We start from the raw sequence: 16,428 nt of genomic DNA, 5'->3' as shown, positions 1-16,428 counted from the left end.
AGCTCTGAAGCCCCACCAACCATCGGCCCATTCATCACATGACACAACCAGTCAAAGTCATGATGGTGATTTCATGAACAGCTTCGACTCAATAGAAACAAAAGGTTCAGCCTCCCTACAGCGTCCCACGACGGCTTCAGTCGCCGATTGCCCAGCCGCGTCTCCTGGGCAACTCACACATACGGCCGTTCAATCAGCAAATTCGACCTTTTCTTTCCGCGTCTCCCCCGGCCACAAAGCCTTCGCCATGTTCTCCACCAAATCAGCCCAGTCCCTCCGGAATCTCTTCGCCAGCTACCACGAACCCCCGCCCATATCCAAGCAGCAGTCGCAGAAGCTGCTCGACGGCCTCAAGGCCTCCTTCCGAAGCCAGCTCGACCGCGAATACGGCCGCTCGTCCTCCGCCGACGCCGCCGCCGCCGCGCCCGCCAACAGAGCCGGAGATGCTGCCGCCGACACCAACCAGGGCACCACCACCACGCGCCGGCGCTCCGCCGCGACTCTGCATCTAAAGTCCATCCTGGCGAATCCCTTGTTCAGCTATGACAGCAGCAGTAAACAAAACGCTGCATCGCACCTGCCTAAGGCGCTGTGGGTGCCGGATCGCGATCCCATGGACGTCTTTGATCATGCGGTTTCGCGGGGCATGATGACGCTCAAGGCGGCCACAGGCTGCTTGGTGGCCAAGGGGCAGCAGCAGCAGATGGGGGAGGGGAATGCACCACCTGTCGCAGCTTCGGATACGGCTCTGCGAGTTGTTCGGTGGCTTCGTTCCTCTGGTGCTGAGAGCAGCCTTCAATTTCTGGACAAGCCAGGCTTTGTTCAAGCTCTGGCGCCGTTCCTAGTGGCTGAGAAGATGGAAGGCATAGCGTGGGAATGGATCACGCGGACAATGAACGAGTCCGCAAACATCAGCGAAGAGCAGCGCATCGCCCGTGCGTCGTCTTTGTTGTCGCAGCTCGTCCGCATCAAGAGCCAATCCCACTACGGGAATCTCGATGCCGCCATCCAGGCAATCCTCGAAGCAGAGCAACTCTTTGAGCACAGCCCTCTACTCCCGAAATTGCTGGTCCAGCCGTGGAGATCCGTGTCCTGGCTCTCCACCGTCGAGGCATACAGCAGAGCGATGCCAACAGAGAAGCTGTTTGAAGCCCACATGGCCACGGCGCAACGACTCCCGCGACCGTTTCCGGTAGAGACGGCGCATCTGCACTTGCACCACCCGACGCATCCCGACCACGCTCCCGCCATGCGCTTCTTCCACGACAAGAAGAGGCTGCGCAAGCTGGTGCAGGCGCTGGGCCCCGAGAAGGTCAACCTCGCCCGGTTTACGGGCATGGGCACGATACCGTGGATCGCCTTTTTGGGTCACGACACGGTCAATCACTTGCAGCAGTCTGGGAGGAGCGAGGAGGCACGCGGCATTACCAACATTTTGCGGTCTGAATTGTCAGACATATTTGCCGAAACGTTGACACCGGCATGATGGCTGGGCAGAAACAACTTGGCAGCGACACTTTTTTCTTTGCTTGTAATATCTCACGGTCATGGGGATCATGATGGGGTTATGGATCATGGATCAGGCGCATGCGGAGCACAATTGGGACGAATTTAATTTGGATACCCTGCCTCTTCAAGAGGCCATATTAGATGAAATGTAAAAATACAATCTCTACAGCATTTAGTTTACCCGATGCTTTTGTCTAATCCGAGAACCCCTGAAAGGACTCTTCCTCGTCGTCACCATCTTCCTCCTCTTCCTCCTCTTCCTCCTCTTCATCTTCCTCTTCTCTGTCGTCATCGCCATCCTCTTCGTCATCACCTTCCTCTTGCTCTTCCACCTCAAAAACACCAGAAATGTCCCACCGGTCCCCATTCGCCTTCCTGCTAACGTACTTGACAAACTTGAGCGCGCCGCTGTCCCGCAGCACAAGCGTCATCTTATTCCACGCCGCCGCCTGGAAGAACAAGATGTTGTCATCATCTCCGCTAGACTTGTACACCGCGGCATCCTCATTCGTGTCGTCGTCGCCAGCCATGTATACTTCGTGCCCGCCGACTTCTACCGGCTCGTCCTCCGGTTCTTCAGCTTTGGCCTTGCCCTTGCCCTTATCTTTACTGCTCTTCTTCCCGTTGGGTTTCGTTTGGGCTTCTTCTGCCTCTTCTTCGTCTCCTTCGTCTTCGTCGTCTTCGTCGTTGGTGTCCCCCCAGCCCGGTGTCGGAGTGAGGCCTAGATTGAGCTCCAGACGTGGCTTGCCCTCGTGGCCCGTGGCGAGGGTGTAGTCCATCCCGCGACGGAATCGCCGGGCCAGGACGTCGTGGCTCTCGATGGTGCAGCCTGTTGCGACCTGCAGCCAGTTGCGGAACTGACGGCTAGGCAAGAGCTTGTCAAGCAACTCTGATATGGGGGAGTCGTCTGACGGAGAACCGCCTGACGCAGAAGGCTGCTGGTAGAGAAACCTGTGCTTATGGGGCGGCTTGGAGACTTTCCACGAGGTGGACTCCTCAATCTCCGAGCTCTTCTCGGGGAGGGTGGCCCTCTCCTGTGCTTCGATGTACTCTCGCAGTTTGTTTGAGAATCTCTTGGACAAGACGTCTGCAAGCGTGATGCTCGAGTTCTCCTCAAAGTGCGCGGACACTTGCTCCAGCGTATCCGGCGTGAGATACGTCGGCGCAATGTACTGCAGCAGAAACTCAAGGTCCTCTTCTCCAAACTCGGGCTCGCCGCCATTTGCGTTGTCGACCTTGACGGGGTTTGCCTGCGGCGCGTCATACTGGGCGGGATTGCCTTGCAGCTGCATGAGGCCGCTGTTCTTTGCGTTCCTCTCCTCCTCGCCCTCGATGTATCCGTCCTCGCCGAGTTGCGGGATGTGGAACCAGCCGCTGATGGCCATGCGCACGCGGCCGCCGTCCTTTTCCAGCTGCGCCTTGGTCTCGGCGTGGTACACCTCTTCGACGTCGTGGAAGCTCTCGCCGGGCTGGACGGCGAAGAAGCTCAGCTGGTTCCAGGCCGGCGGGATGACCTTGACGGGGTCCGGGAGCGGCGTCTTGGCGATCTCGCCGTCCTTGTTCTTGATCTCCTGGATCGGGAACAGGCGCAGTGCGCCGCCCCATTCGGGCTTCCAGGGCGTGTCGGGATCGGTCAGGTAGAGGATGTAGCTGACTCGCCTGCTGCCGATGACGTCGTCGTGGCAGAGCAGGTAGCAGCCCGGGGTGTAGATGTTGATGGCCATGTCCGTCTTCTTGCCGCTCAGCGGGCCGCAGCCCGTGATGCCGGAGACGTAGTTTCGAAACGTCTCGGAGTAGATGGCATCGCGGAGGGCGAGCAGAGAGGGCAGCTTGGCGAGGGACTCGTCGTCCAGGCCGTCGAGGTTGGCCAGGTCGCCGGACTGGTGGATCTTGTAAATGTCCGTCTCTTTGGGCGTGAACTGGACGTTTTCGCGGATTTCGTCTCGAACCGACCGGAGGAGCTTGTCGTCGACCAGCTCGTGGATGACGGCGTGCTTGTACGGCGAGGACTCTGCGTATTCCTTTGTGTATGAGCTGAGGACGGAGTCGTCGAAGAGACCCTTGCGGAAGCGCTTCTTTGCATCTTCTGGGCTGATGGCTGCGTTTTCTAATGTGTTAGCACCCAAAGGGCCATCAGGTCGACAATTCAGAAGAGGCTGGATCTGCTGTAGAGGGGGCGTACAGGTTTTGGGCTTCTTGCTGCCGGCTGCTTTTCTGGCAGAGCCTTCCGCCTTTCTCTTCATCTTGACGGCGGAATCTGCGCAGTTGACTCTGGCTATGTCAATTGGCGAGAAGGAGGAGGAAAAAGAAAATTTTCGCAAAGAGGTGGGAAATGGTATGAGGCGAGTTGCGAGATCAGCCGATTGCTGGCGCGCATCAAATCTCCCCAACTTTTTTTTTTCTGCCGCTCCAGCTGTTATTCCCTCCCCCACCATTAGAAGCTACCTTATGCCGTCAATTTCCTAATATGGAAACCCAGGTAAGACAGGCATTCACCTGCCTCGAGCTTTCATGATCCATCTTCAACCATTGGTGAATGGCGAGCTGGTAAGCCTTTCAGTGTCCTCGGTGATCAAATGGCAGTCAACCATGGACGAATTCGACCTCGCGGGATACTGTGACCAGAAACATCATCAGGCTCCCTACCTAGAAATGATCTATAAGCCCTACCCAGCACGCAAGTCCCCTCCTTCGGCTGCCTTGCTTCTGACATTGTTTTCATGTCTGAGAGAGGATCAGGTGCATTACCGTGGTTACTGGTTGAGGGACAAGGTCTCTATTAATATAAGAATGACCCAAGGTCTTACCTATAGCTCCCTGGCCGTATAGCGAATTCTATACGACTCAACTGGGCAGATTGCCTGTATCCTCCTCCTTGCCTGGCTGACTGGCTGGCATACCCTTTACCGCAACCGATCCCCCCCCCCCCCCCCCCCCCCCCCCCTCTTTGCGCAAACCAACCCCTGATGCCTCACGGGAATTGACTTTTCAGTACAAAAGTCAGTCCAATCAACTTCAAATGCCACTCCTTAACCTCTACCCTTCATTATTTGCGTGGCTGCCCCTCATCTTTCTGTCGGCTTACAAAACTATGCTGACCGAATGAAAACGGAAAGTAATCTTTTGGCGGGGTGAGGGGATCCCGCTCTCGATTGCAACATCACATATCATTGCTCAAACGTCCCCTCATCTCGACCATCAAGAACCATCAAGCATACAAGTTCCCCCGCCTCATCAATAGCAGCCCCCATCAACTGATAGTTCGCCCGCCGCGCCCGCCGCCACTCACAACAGTTCACTCTCCAATCCAGGGCAGCCATGACATTCCGTTACCACACACAAGACATCTGGAACAAGTTCCCCGCCCTCCAGCAAGACCAAGTCTTCTTCGACAACGCCGGCGGCAGCCAGACCCTCGGCACCGTCATCGACTCCATCAAGGACTACCTCGGCTCGACCAACGTGCAGCTCGGCGCCTCGTACGCCGTCGGCAAGAAGGCGACGGCCGCGTACAGGGCCGGCTACCAGGCCGCTGCTCGGTACATCAACGCCGACCCGGACGAGATTGTCTTTGGCCCTTCGACCACGCAGCTCCTCCGCAATCTCTCCTACGCCCTCAAGTGTGCGCCCGGCGACGAAATCGTCGTGTCTCGCATAGATCATGAGGCGAACATCGCCCCGTGGGTCGATCTGGCAGAGCGGCAGAACCTCGTCCTCAAGTGGTGGAGGCCAACCCCCGGCCCGAACCCCAAACTCACAGTCGACACCCTCAAGCCCCTCATCACGGACAGGACAAGACTGGTCACTTGCACGCACGCGAGCAACATCCTGGGGACAATCACCGACGTGCCAGCCATAGCAGATGTAGCTCACAGCGTCGGGGCTCTCCTCTGTGTTGACGCCGTGGCGTATGCTCCTCACCGACCCATCGACGTCAAGGCGTTTGGCGTCGACTTTTACTGCTTCTCATGGTACAAGGTCTATGGGCCTCATGTTTCCATGCTCTACGGTAGCTGGAGCGCGCAGACTCACCTGAGATCGCTGGGCCACTTCTTCAACCCTTCTGCCTCTTTGGAGGACAAGCTGGGCCTTGCAGGCGGCTCGTACGAGCTGGTGCAGTCCATCCCGAAGGTGACTGAGTACCTAGGGAATTTTGAGAATCTTGTCGATTATGAAGGGCTGATTCAGTCCGCACTTTTATCCTTCCTCAGATCGAGAGGAGATGGCATCACCATCTATGGCGAGCCAGACGGGGACACTGACCGTCGAGTAGCAACCGTCAGCTTCTCCGTGAGGGGATGGACCTCCCAGGCTCTCGTTGAAGAAGTGGAAAAGGTGACGAATTTTGCGTTCCGCTGGGGGACATTTTACTCGGACCGGCTTGTTCGAGAGACGCTGGGACTGGGTAAGGATGGGGTTGTGAGAGTCAGCATGGTGCATTACAACACGCGTGAGTTTCCATGTCACTGAATGGAGGACAAGATGTGCTGACTGGCCTTTCGCAGAGGACGACGTTAGAGGGCTTATCCGAGCACTTCAAGATGTATTGGACAAGAGCAGTAGCGGAGCAAGCAGAGCTGAAGCCGGAACGGATGAGGATTCTGACGATGAAGAAACTAGCTGAAACTCAGTGGATATGAAGAGCGTACCTGAGTGATGACGGAAATATTGGAGCCAATATCACTCAGATCATGCCAATGAGTCACTGATAGCAGACTCTTATCATGACACCAGTCTGTTGTGAAATCTCACTCATGCAATCCCAAGACACACCGTCACTAAACGCATCTGAACAAGAGTTAGCATCTCAAGTGTTACACGATAGGTCAGTTGTAAACGGTGCCTCAAACATTGCGCACCAAGCTCCTCAAACAATCATTGCCTTCAATGCTGATAACACTGACGGAAAGGGCATGTGAACACAAGAGTATTAAGTAAATTAGTGGTAGCACGCGGTATTATGGTATGGTATCCCAGCGATTCACAGCTCCCTTAGCAGACAAAGCATGGCTCGCTTAATCAAACAACCCATCGCGCCCAGCTCGTATTGTCGTTACATCTGCACCCCCCACCAAAGCAAACATGTTGTCGGACCCAGCACCATGGGACGTCTCAAGAAATGTCTGCCCAAGCCTCTCGTTATCTCGTTGGGCGGTTTGGCCAACAGCTTACAAGGCCGCAGCCAGCACCGCAATGGCCGCACCAACCAAGCTGCCGGCAGAAGCCAGCGGGGCCGCGACGTTGGTGCTCGTCTGCGAAGTCGAAGCAGCCGTCTGCGAGGCCGCAGTCGTGGAGGAGCCGCCGGTGGTTCGGGAAGCCGAGTTTGTCGTGGCAGGGGCAGCAGAAGAAGAGCTATCGGCGGCCGTGGTCTCGGACGACTCGGCGGTGCTGGAGGAGTCAGAAGAACCGGTCGTGGCAGTCGTGGCAGAGTCGTCGGTGGCAGTCGCAGACTGGGTAGCAGACGACTCGGCGGCGCTCGACGACGAGTTTTCGTTGCAGACGACGTTGTCTGGGGTGGAGACACCGGCGGAGGAGCAGATCTGCTTGGCGTACTGGACAGCCTGGTCCTGGCCGTCCTTGTCGCATGCCGAGGTCAGGCAGCAGGCTATGCCGTTGAGGAAGTCGGCGTTCTTGCAGATGCAGGCAATGTCGAGCTGTCCGCAGCCGGCGATGGAGTTGCCGGTGGTGAACTTGGTGACGCAGCCGGTCTAGGTACCGTGTTAGTCGGCAATCCGGGAGTTGCTTCTCGTAGAATCCATGTGATTAAGAGCGATTGTTGCAGCCTGTGAGGATGCTGAACTGATTGGCGCCATGGTTATTGTCTGACTTACAGCACAGCTCGGGATCTGAGCGGCGGCGAGGCCGGACAGGAAGACGAGCGAGAGCACGGAGGCCTTCATCTTGGGCGACTAAACAGAAGATAGTACTGGGTAACGGGTGTCGATTTGATTCTAAGATGAGCAACAATAATGCAGGCTGTAGAGTCTGGATCTGGAAGATGGGAAAAGAGGCTGAGCGTCACAATAAAACTTGGAGATGCAGGGGCAAAAGAAGAAAACAACCAGATCGGAGAAGCCAAGGGAAGGTCATAGCAGGAACGGAATGGATGGCTTCACCATGGATGGATGGCACCTGCACCAACATCGCATCAGGCACTAGCCCCAAAAGCTGGGCTGCTCAACTTCCCCTGTTTGGGCCCGCTAGCGACGTTCCGCGCCCCCGATTTGGGCGGGCCTGGGGAAGGGGCGCATTTAGCGGGCATGGCGCCTATTCGTTCAGCGCTCCCTAGGCGGTCGATGGTGCTGAAGCCACCAGTGGAGAAAGGGTTCGGCGAGTTGCTGGCGGGATTTCCAGGGGCTGCGGCCAATCGCGGCCGTGGGAATCTCAGGCTCGACGGACATGGACTCTTTGGGTGCCCCGACGTCTCATGACTTTCTTCTGAGGTGCGCGTTCTTGTTCGTACTCGGTCAACTGGTCGTGGGAGTGTAGCATTCAAGGTCAATAACGTCACAGCTGTCAGGGCATTCCGTTTCATGTTATATGTGCTTTTTAAATAGCCTCAATTCGATGCCTAGGTAGGTAATTAGACAGACTGAGACAGCAGGACAGCACAGACTTGGATATATCGCTTCACTGGCGGAGAGATTTGGCGGATAATACCTGTATGTGCATTCTCCGCACTCCGCGAACCGACTAAAGATCAAGTCAAGATCGCCTCGAGTACCTACCTGAAACCTCCACCTTGGATTGTATACGCGGGTCTTCTGATGATACCTTACAGTAAGAGGGACTTTCTGTAGAGGAGACAACTGAGCCCATGTGTACCTCCATAATGGCTCAGCACCTCATCACCCGTGCCCGCAGCCTAGATCCTCAGATAACACCTCGAGTGAGAGCATACAGTTTGATGTCTTGCCATCGTGAACAGTCTATATAATGTGGCGCAAGTAAGAGCGTGAGCACCAGAGTTTACATGTAACGCAAATGCTATTTCCTCTCAAAACGCCTCGAAGCCATATATCCACCCACCAGATACAGGTAGGCACTTCCAGGTGTCCAGCCCTGTTCCAACAACTCCCGCATCACACCTTTTTGCCCTGTCTCAGAAGTTCAGAGACCTTGGGTGGCAGAACCAATGCGCTGCGGTCATTCCGCCGGTAAAAGTCCACAAGAGCCACAGAAGTCTGCTCGGGCTTATCCTCGTGGATGAAATGCCCTGCATCAGGGAACACTTGCAAAGCGTATTTGCCTGTAAGGGATCGCCGTGTCAGTGCGATCTAGAGTAGCCTTCAACATATACACCAGGCTTACCTTGCATCTGGCCAATGGTCAGCTCCGTGTCCAGTCGATCTGTACCAGCAAGCAGCAGCAATTTCCCACCACGAGCCCCCAAGAACTTCTTGCTCAAGCCCACGAACCAATCTTCCCAGAAAGGCTGCGTGGCCGCAAGATTCGTCCTCCACCTCCACGGGCGCGATGCGTCCTTGCTCTCGTCCCAGACCAGCAGCGCCGGCACTGATGCTCTCGCGGAAACCGAGTTCCTGACGGTCCGGGTCCTGATGTGCCAGTCGATGCCTGCTTCGACCGTTGCGAACCCTCCGGGCCTCGTCGACAGATAAGTCTGCATGCTCTGGAGTGCGTCCATCGCAGAACCCTCAACGACATCCAAGACGGCATATGCCAGAAGAGCCGTGCCCAACTTCCCAGACATGGCCAGGTCCGTGACCACAGCGCCGCCTAGGGAGTGGCCCACCAGGACTATCGGCGGCAGTTCCTTCCAGCCCATTTGCTTCTTTGTGCCCTCAACCATGGCAAACAGATCAGAGGACAAGGTATCCAGCCGCAAGTCCAGAGCTGCACCGTCGGGAGCAGTAGTGGAGCCGTGTCCTCTGCAGTCGACTGCAAGTATGCCGGCATTGGGCAGTCGTTTCCGTATCTCAGCCCCCACCAGTGCAAAGGACAGCCCCGAGGATCCAGCTCCGTGATGCATGACATACAAAGGACCCTTGTCCGACGGCGAGCTGAGATAGACATGGTAAGTCACATCCGGGTTGGTCTCCGACTTGAGGAACAGCTCTCGTTCAAAGTACGTTGTCCAAGGGATCTGCTCCAGCGTCCGGCCCCTCGCTACGCTGCGTACCCGTCAGCACCGACAGCCCTTTCATTCAAACAAAATTCCGTCCACCGTTCCAGCTCAGGTGTTAGTTACCCTTGGGGGCGAGCAAAGAGCTTCTGGCTCGGCGTCGGGATGATTGTCCCCGTCGAAGATACCGAAGAGGCCGAGGAGGAATCGTCGTCCAGCCCCTCTGGCAGCTCCGGCACCTGGTCCTCCTCAGCCTCGTCCAGCTCTGCAAAGGGCTCGGGGGCCAGCCCGAGCTTTGACTTGGCCCAAGCTCGCTGTAGGTCGCTCATGATGGTTGCCGTTGCTGAAGCACGACAGCAGATGGAGGAGTGCTGATCAAGGTCCAGCCATTCGCAGATGCGGGGGTTCTAGACGATCCGTGGAAGGGCGAATGATGACGTTGAATCACTGGCAGTCTGCTGCGTCGTGTGTCGTTGATCAATATAAAGTCGTCAAATATCGGCTAGACGGCAACGAGAGATATGGCTGTGTGAGAATATCAGCTTGCCGTACTTTGGGCTGAAGGATTTGTCTGTATGCAGAATGTAGCTCATGGTTACGGAACAACGTCAGTGAAGTGAAGCGAGCTGCTTGGTTGGTCAATCAGATTGCTCATGTGGGGACACTGGACGTGCACACTGTGCTCTGTGCGAAGGCCACGGATTATCTTACAGTGCGGATACAATAAACTGACACTCAATCTCAGCTACATGTCGGAAAAGGTATTCTGGTGACAGGTTGAAGAAGACGATCTAGTTTCTGGTCATGTAATTGACCGCAGCATCAGTTAAAGTAAGTACTTAGAGAATGTCTAATTGCATGTATGCTCGCAATCCTCGATCCTGACACCAAAGGCGAAAAATGAATAATTAAAATGAGCAGATACCGAAAGGACAAAGCACAAAAGAATCATACTAGTATACGGTGGCCCATTCTGGATATAGGGCAACGACTTCTTAGCAGAGGTTCAAGGATTCTTCTTCTTGACATGCTTCCAAGTTCTCTTCAAAGTCGAGAAAAAGGATAGAAACAACGTGTAATACGTGATGTCATCTCTCCTTGTAATACCCTTCTTGAAAGAGCTTAAAAGCTGACAAGACTCAACCGATGCTACACAGCCATGCCCAATCCGCAAACCCACGATGCTTCTCTTAACTGACTATTCATCTCATTTTGATAGCCTATTCAATTAAGGAGAAGCTTGAGAGAAGTGCTTACACAGTTCCCTCGTCTGAAGTTGATGCTACACAGCCCTGAGCACGATGCCACACAACCATAATCACGATGGCGCGTAATATCTTAGTCGCGTTCTCACAAAGAATCTTCTAGCATCTCACATATCGAGAGTTGTACTGGCTGGTGTCAGGGGGCGGTGTCTGATTCAAGCATAAGTAAAAGACTCTCGGTCGATTGCTTGGCGGCAGCGCATTGCATGAGCGCCGCCCTTGATGTAGGATTGAGTCCAGGCGGTCCGTCCATATGCTCGTATGCTCCCTCAGTATTCCGCAAGAGCGAGAAACTTGATTAAGTGATATGCAGCTGGGTTCAGAGGTCAATATCCCGAGTAAGCATGCAGGGAGGCGTAAGGACGACAGCTCATTTGGCCCGCGAGGTGCCAAGGTGGCAGCCCGGCAGCTCCTGAGTATCTCCTCGTGGGTTGAGCCACTCATATCGATGGGGGACATGTGTAAAATCTCCGATACCCATCATTCAATTTCAAGAGAAATGATCATACCATCTCTTCGTCAGCTGCACGGAGTATTTGTCAGCAATCAGAATTGACACCAGTGAGCAACATAGAACATATTGTAGCTGAGCGTACGGACGAGTATATCCTCTATCATACGCTCTGGCGGTGATGGACCCAATGAGTTGAGAGGTGTCTCAGAAGATGCAGTAGTAGTCCTGATGCTGAGTCCCCGAAAAAGGTCATTTCACTAGAGACACGGCGCCGACGTTTGATAAAGCCTACTCGTGCGCCGTATCCTGAGACAACACATTAGCTCGGCAAGAGGGGGAAAGAAAACACCGCCGCCCATCACATACAAATTTATAGTGGCAGACCGGCGGTGTTTTCTTTCCCCCCGTTGCTCGGGTTACACACCGCATGTTCCCAGGCCATGGTTATGGTTCCGAACCCAGCCACACGGAACCAAGATCTCATATCGTGGTGTCGGCTAATGCTGGTACACGTACCCGATGTCTTCCAATAGTTCCTGCAACTATTGCTTGGCTGCCAAGGGTTGGCACATCAAAGAGAGACACGCATGCAGAGGCATGTGCCAAACCCCTGATTCAGCTCATCGACAACACCTCTCAATGATTTGGACAAATTTGTGCACCTCGAGCAGCAGAGATTCACTTCTTCCTCGAGCTGCGAAGTAGTCTAATAAGAGCTCGCAATAGGAGCCAAAGCGAAGATGAGTGGCTCGGAGAGTTTCGTCCGATGGTGTATGAAAGAGCCGGGGGTTTTCAGAGAATTTGAGACAAGATTTGCCCAAAGTTGGCAATCAAGCAACATTCCTTGGGGCAGCTGTTTCACCCGGTCCTAATAATAAGTGTCAATACAACCACCCATCCAGTTTCCAAGGCACGGAGTTTTGCTGGCGAGTACTCGTAATACAGCGCGTGCAGTAAGGCACTTTTCAGGCATTGTGGCCGGTCTCCCTGCAGGTCATCGACAAGCTCAACCGGTGTCAACCTATTGAGAACCCGGTCTGCATGCAGCAGGGTGACTAGTGACTAGTCGGTCGACCGATGCACAAACCTGTCTTTTTGATGAGTTATAAAGTTGTAAAATTGGCACTATTACTGTCAAGCGTTCGATGAGACAGCATCACAATGCCGCCTAGAATCGTAGTCTAGGTGCTTACACGGAGAGGGCCGAGCCGAACGGGAAGTCGCCGCGTTAACGGGGGGCTGTTGGGCATCGAGAATCGAATCTCGCAGAGATTTCGAGATGAGGTGGCAAGTATCTGCGAGGTACTTACTCATGAATCGGACCTGGAGGCTTGTCAACTCTCAGTTTGGCCTAGTTGTTAGCTGCATTTGGTGGACGGCGATTTGCCTTTTTGTTGACATGGGATGACAAAATTTGCAAGTAGGGGTTCGTGTTGCTGGAACAGAACTCGTGCACACTCGCATGCCCATATCCTGCCTGAAAGATTCATCCATTCTCAGAGACTGTTAAGAGCAGGAGTTCCCCTGCATCGGCAAGGTCAGATGAATGCTTCTGATGACGAATGAGAGATTGCGAATAACTACTAATCGACCAGAGAGACTGTATGTACATACCTACGCAGCAAGGCCACGCCATATGTGATGCCTAACGAGGCTCATACATACAAGCAAAAGGCGCTGCTCCGATCAACGGCTAATCAAAAGCCTGATTGTCTGGAGTAGATTGTGAGCAAGGATTCGATGAATCCTGAAGAGGCGAGGTGCGGGCGTGAAATCTAACCAACAAGAGTTAAATGACGCCAGGCAAGGGAGTGGATAGGAGAAGACGAATTTATACAAGCGTACCTACATACCTCAGCACCTGCTGGGCAGATGTCCTTATATCGAGCAGCAACATGCATGTTCGTCCTTGCAGTTACCCAGTCCGGCGATACATACTTGTACTAAGGCAGCAGAGCAGTCCTAATGTACCCGTTGGGTAGTATTGCTACGGTCATCTCAAATCGGACTTGTGACAGGTCTGATTTAATCAATGGCAGCCGCAAGCGAGCTGTTGGCAGGCAAGACACAAGACGGTAGCCGAAGCACGAAACAAGGATATTCCAGTTACGTGAAATTCGGGGAACCAACCTGTTTCCTGTAGATTGAGGCTCTAAACCGCAATCGTTCAGCGAGCAGCCGGGGAAGCAGCTGCACATGAAGAGCTGCGGAGTCACTGCGCTTCCGATGCGGGAACTGCTCCAAAAGTAAACAGTACGAGTACGACAGACGCCAACCGACGACCTCCAAGGACCTGGATCGGCGGTACCCGGCAACACCCACGATAGGCGCGGGTACCTTTTGAAATAGTCCGGCCAGGTACTAGCAGTGTCTCCATACAAAGTACAGCACAACTTGCAGTTCTTTCCCAAGCGTTTAACAGTTTTGGTGCGTTGGAACCGAGCTTTGGTTCGGAGGCTTGCGGGGCCCTTTCGGAAGCAACTGCCACATGCCGGGGCTCGAGCGATTTCTAGGCACGGATTTCAAGATTTGCGCCGGTGTTGTCGATGAACTGCCTGGAGCACGGGGAACGGGTCTGAACGGGACTTTGTTAGTAGTGCAAACCAGCAGGAGTAATAGTTGCTAGTAAGGCGACGATGGCATCTCAATTCGTCCAACTGCCTCCATACGGGGGACCTAAGAGTTGGACCACCTGAGGTACTTACTGAGAAGTATCACGAGAACCTGCTAGGAGAGCTGGGAAAGTACCGCCATGGCTCTTGGCACATGTCCAGAGTACCTCCTACCTGAATAGGGTACCTTGCCCTGCCGTTCTTTCCCAGACGGTAATCCGTACCTGACGTACCAAGAAATCAAATCGCGACTTGGAAGCTCTTACCTTCAGGTACCAAGCAGCCTGGTCTTCAGCTTCAATGTCCTCAATTCCTCCCAGCCCAACACCAGCCTGATCATCATCTCTTTGTCCTCTTCACTCTGGTATTCGTATTCCCTCCATTGGGCAGCAAAGTGCCCAGCAGGCAGCTGAGCCAAGTCGGATCAAGGCAGCTAGTCCAGTGGCCAAGCCGTCTGGCGCCGATGTGGATTGGCCGCTTCCAGATGAGATGCAGGGCCGCGGCTTCATCAGTTGAGATTCTGTCCCTTGCATCGCGCTGCGCCTGACCCAGACTTTGATCAGATACCACAGGGAAGAGCTTCACCGATGTCGCACGGGGCGCGAGAACCTGGAGCAGCTGAGATGCGCAGATGCGTGGCGCACATCTTGCGTCGCATCTTGGGCGCCAACCACGAACCAACCACACAGCGCGTCTGTATGTGCTGTACCTACCGACACCTGCCAATATCAAAGTCATCCCAGCATGATCTTACTTGTACGGGGGAGTCGGCTTCTGATCCGTGCTTGCCAAGGCCAAAAACCTTCAACCTCGGCCCACCAACAGGAGATAAACGCCGTCTGAATTGGCCAGATGGTGGCAGGGTCACTTCGGCCGACGCGCTAATGGGGAATTTTTGTCTCCCCGACATCAGCCTTGCGAGCGCCGTTTCGTCACAGCCGGGAGCTGCCCTTCTCCTCACTGCAGAACCGCACGGACAGTCAGTCGCCAGGTCGATCGCGATCGGCTCTCAAGCGTGGCCATTGCGCATGCATACGACGGAAGGTTCATATAATTTTTCCAACACATAGATGCATGAAATAGCAGACTGGCATGCTGGCGGCCGTGGATGAAAGGGCTCCTCTTTTGCTCACTGCCTCGTCCGCTGCTTCGATAATATACAACCAACTCCTATCATCTCATACAAGGAACCCAATATCTCTTGGCCGCAGCAACTTCGGTTGGACCCGGATATCCATCCGCCAGGTTGGGATTCACAGTGCCGATGTCCATGCCTCCAACGCATACCTTGTCTGACTTCAGGATCACCTGCCACGACTGTCATAAGCAGGAGCAGCGGCTTCCACTAGCAAGGAGTCGTCTAACAACACGATTTTGCGACCAGGTATCATCACAAATTGGCCGTGGTCGGTCACACTTTTTGCTTGCGATGGACCAAGTCCTGCCACTAGGCTGGCAAAAGGGCGTTAGAACAAGCGCAGCGCCTTGACAGGGACCGGGCCTGGATGGCACAACGTGCAAGGGAGCTGCCGAGGGGCCATTACGGAGTACGGAGTACGGAATACCGTGCTAAGCCTCCCGCCTCTACGATCCACTCGTGTACTAACACGCACCATGCATACAAGTACGAAGCACTCCGTATGTGCGTATGAGGTACAAAACACCTATGCGTGTTGCGCAGCGCTTGATGCTGCCGAGGCATGTACTGCTAGACTATTTGGCATGGAACAATGGCATCTCTGGAAGCCCTCATGGTGTGATTGCTTATGAAGCCAACTTCAGTTGCAGCAACTCGGAGGAGAAGGAGGTGGACAGTGTGCTGCCACGACACGTACGAGCAGTAATCGTCATGGCGTGGATCTCTTCTCTTACTCGCTCAAAGTACGAAGTACACGTATATCCGACGCAGTCCAATGGAGAGGAACTTCTGAACCCAGGGCTGGTTTGGCCAACTAATAGCACTTATTCATCAGCTACCTTTCGATCCACCGTTCCGCGGCCACGCCACAAGGTCTAAGCCTTATCACGCGGATTATGCCACAGGGACAGGCGGAAGTGTGCGGACGGTCTCCACCACAAACAACCACAGCCCGAATCCTTCGGACCTACGCCGTGCTTCGTTTCTCCTAGGTATGGATCATGTATTCGTACTCCGAGGGCAAAGCTGGCATAACTGCTTCGTACTCGGTGCAAACGGCGTGCCTGACCAAATCCAGGATACGGAGGGCCAATCGTTGCCCCGGGCCTTGCTCCGTACCTATCCTGTCTTTCGACCCTGCTGCACCGTTGGTTGACACAGCGCTAATCATACCTGCCTCGATTCAAATCTCGGCCAAGACAGTCTCTCCCAGAGCTAGCCTGGCCAGCCGGGATCGCTTATGACGCAGACACTGACCGGTGGGAGTCGCCGCAAACTGCCCGGCTTGCGAGCTGCTGTCTAAGCCCACTCGCTAACCTTAGATTGCAGAGCAGAGTTGCTCCGGGTGGAGATGAGTGGAGAGATGC

The 16,428-nt window shown here is 54.6% G+C and overlaps 5 protein-coding genes across 5 annotated transcripts; 2 read left to right on the top strand and 3 right to left on the bottom strand.

The window, feature by feature from the left end:
• Nucleotides 1-247: 247 nt before the first annotated feature.
• On the top strand, nt 248-1,486 carry BBK36DRAFT_19599 (hypothetical protein; the record flags this gene model as incomplete). Its single annotated transcript, XM_024897883.1, has 1 exon — nt 248-1,486. The coding sequence occupies one exon, from the start codon at nt 248-250 to the stop codon at nt 1,484-1,486; it is 1,239 nt and encodes a 412-aa protein (XP_024750316.1).
• A 105-nt stretch (nt 1,487-1,591) lies between these two features.
• On the bottom strand, nt 1,592-3,842 carry BBK36DRAFT_1135228 (hypothetical protein). The gene is made up of 14 exons (XM_024892564.1): nt 3,692-3,842; nt 3,552-3,607; nt 3,435-3,518; nt 3,282-3,398; nt 2,949-3,239; nt 2,745-2,912; nt 2,595-2,714; nt 2,487-2,558; nt 2,429-2,444; nt 2,372-2,398; nt 2,120-2,338; nt 2,046-2,089; nt 1,951-2,012; nt 1,592-1,917 (listed from the first exon to the last, which is right to left on the bottom strand). The coding sequence occupies exons 1-14, from the start codon at nt 3,750-3,752 to the stop codon at nt 1,704-1,706; spliced, it is 1,551 nt and encodes a 516-aa protein (XP_024750315.1). The 5' UTR covers nt 3,753-3,842; the 3' UTR covers nt 1,592-1,703.
• Nucleotides 3,843-4,827: 985 nt separating this feature from the next.
• Nucleotides 4,828-6,133, top strand: BBK36DRAFT_1140756 (selenocysteine lyase; the record flags this gene model as incomplete). The annotated part of the gene is made up of 2 exons (XM_024893405.1): nt 4,828-5,959; nt 6,015-6,133. The coding sequence occupies 2 exons, from the start codon at nt 4,828-4,830 to the stop codon at nt 6,131-6,133; spliced, it is 1,251 nt and encodes a 416-aa protein (XP_024750314.1).
• A 544-nt stretch (nt 6,134-6,677) lies between these two features.
• BBK36DRAFT_1168507 (hypothetical protein) lies at nt 6,678-7,409 on the bottom strand (the record flags this gene model as incomplete). Its single annotated transcript, XM_024895191.1, has 2 exons — nt 6,678-7,217; nt 7,341-7,409. 2 exons carry the CDS (start codon nt 7,407-7,409, stop codon nt 6,678-6,680), a joined length of 609 nt encoding a protein of 202 aa, XP_024750313.1.
• Nucleotides 7,410-8,461: 1,052 nt separating this feature from the next.
• BBK36DRAFT_1135227 (protein phosphatase methylesterase) lies at nt 8,462-9,945 on the bottom strand. Its single transcript, XM_024892563.1, has 4 exons — nt 9,719-9,945; nt 8,821-9,641; nt 8,590-8,758; nt 8,462-8,537 (listed from the first exon to the last, which is right to left on the bottom strand). The coding sequence occupies exons 1-3, from the start codon at nt 9,919-9,921 to the stop codon at nt 8,592-8,594; spliced, it is 1,191 nt and encodes a 396-aa protein (XP_024750312.1). The 5' UTR covers nt 9,922-9,945; the 3' UTR covers nt 8,462-8,537; nt 8,590-8,591.
• Between the last annotated feature and the right edge of the window lie 6,483 nt (nt 9,946-16,428).

This window comes from Trichoderma citrinoviride (assembly GCF_003025115.1).
Source record: "Trichoderma citrinoviride strain TUCIM 6016 unplaced genomic scaffold BBK36scaffold_6, whole genome shotgun sequence".
Classification (NCBI taxonomy): Eukaryota; Fungi; Ascomycota; class Sordariomycetes; order Hypocreales; family Hypocreaceae; genus Trichoderma; species Trichoderma citrinoviride.
This window is presented reverse-complemented; position numbering and strand designations above follow the sequence as displayed.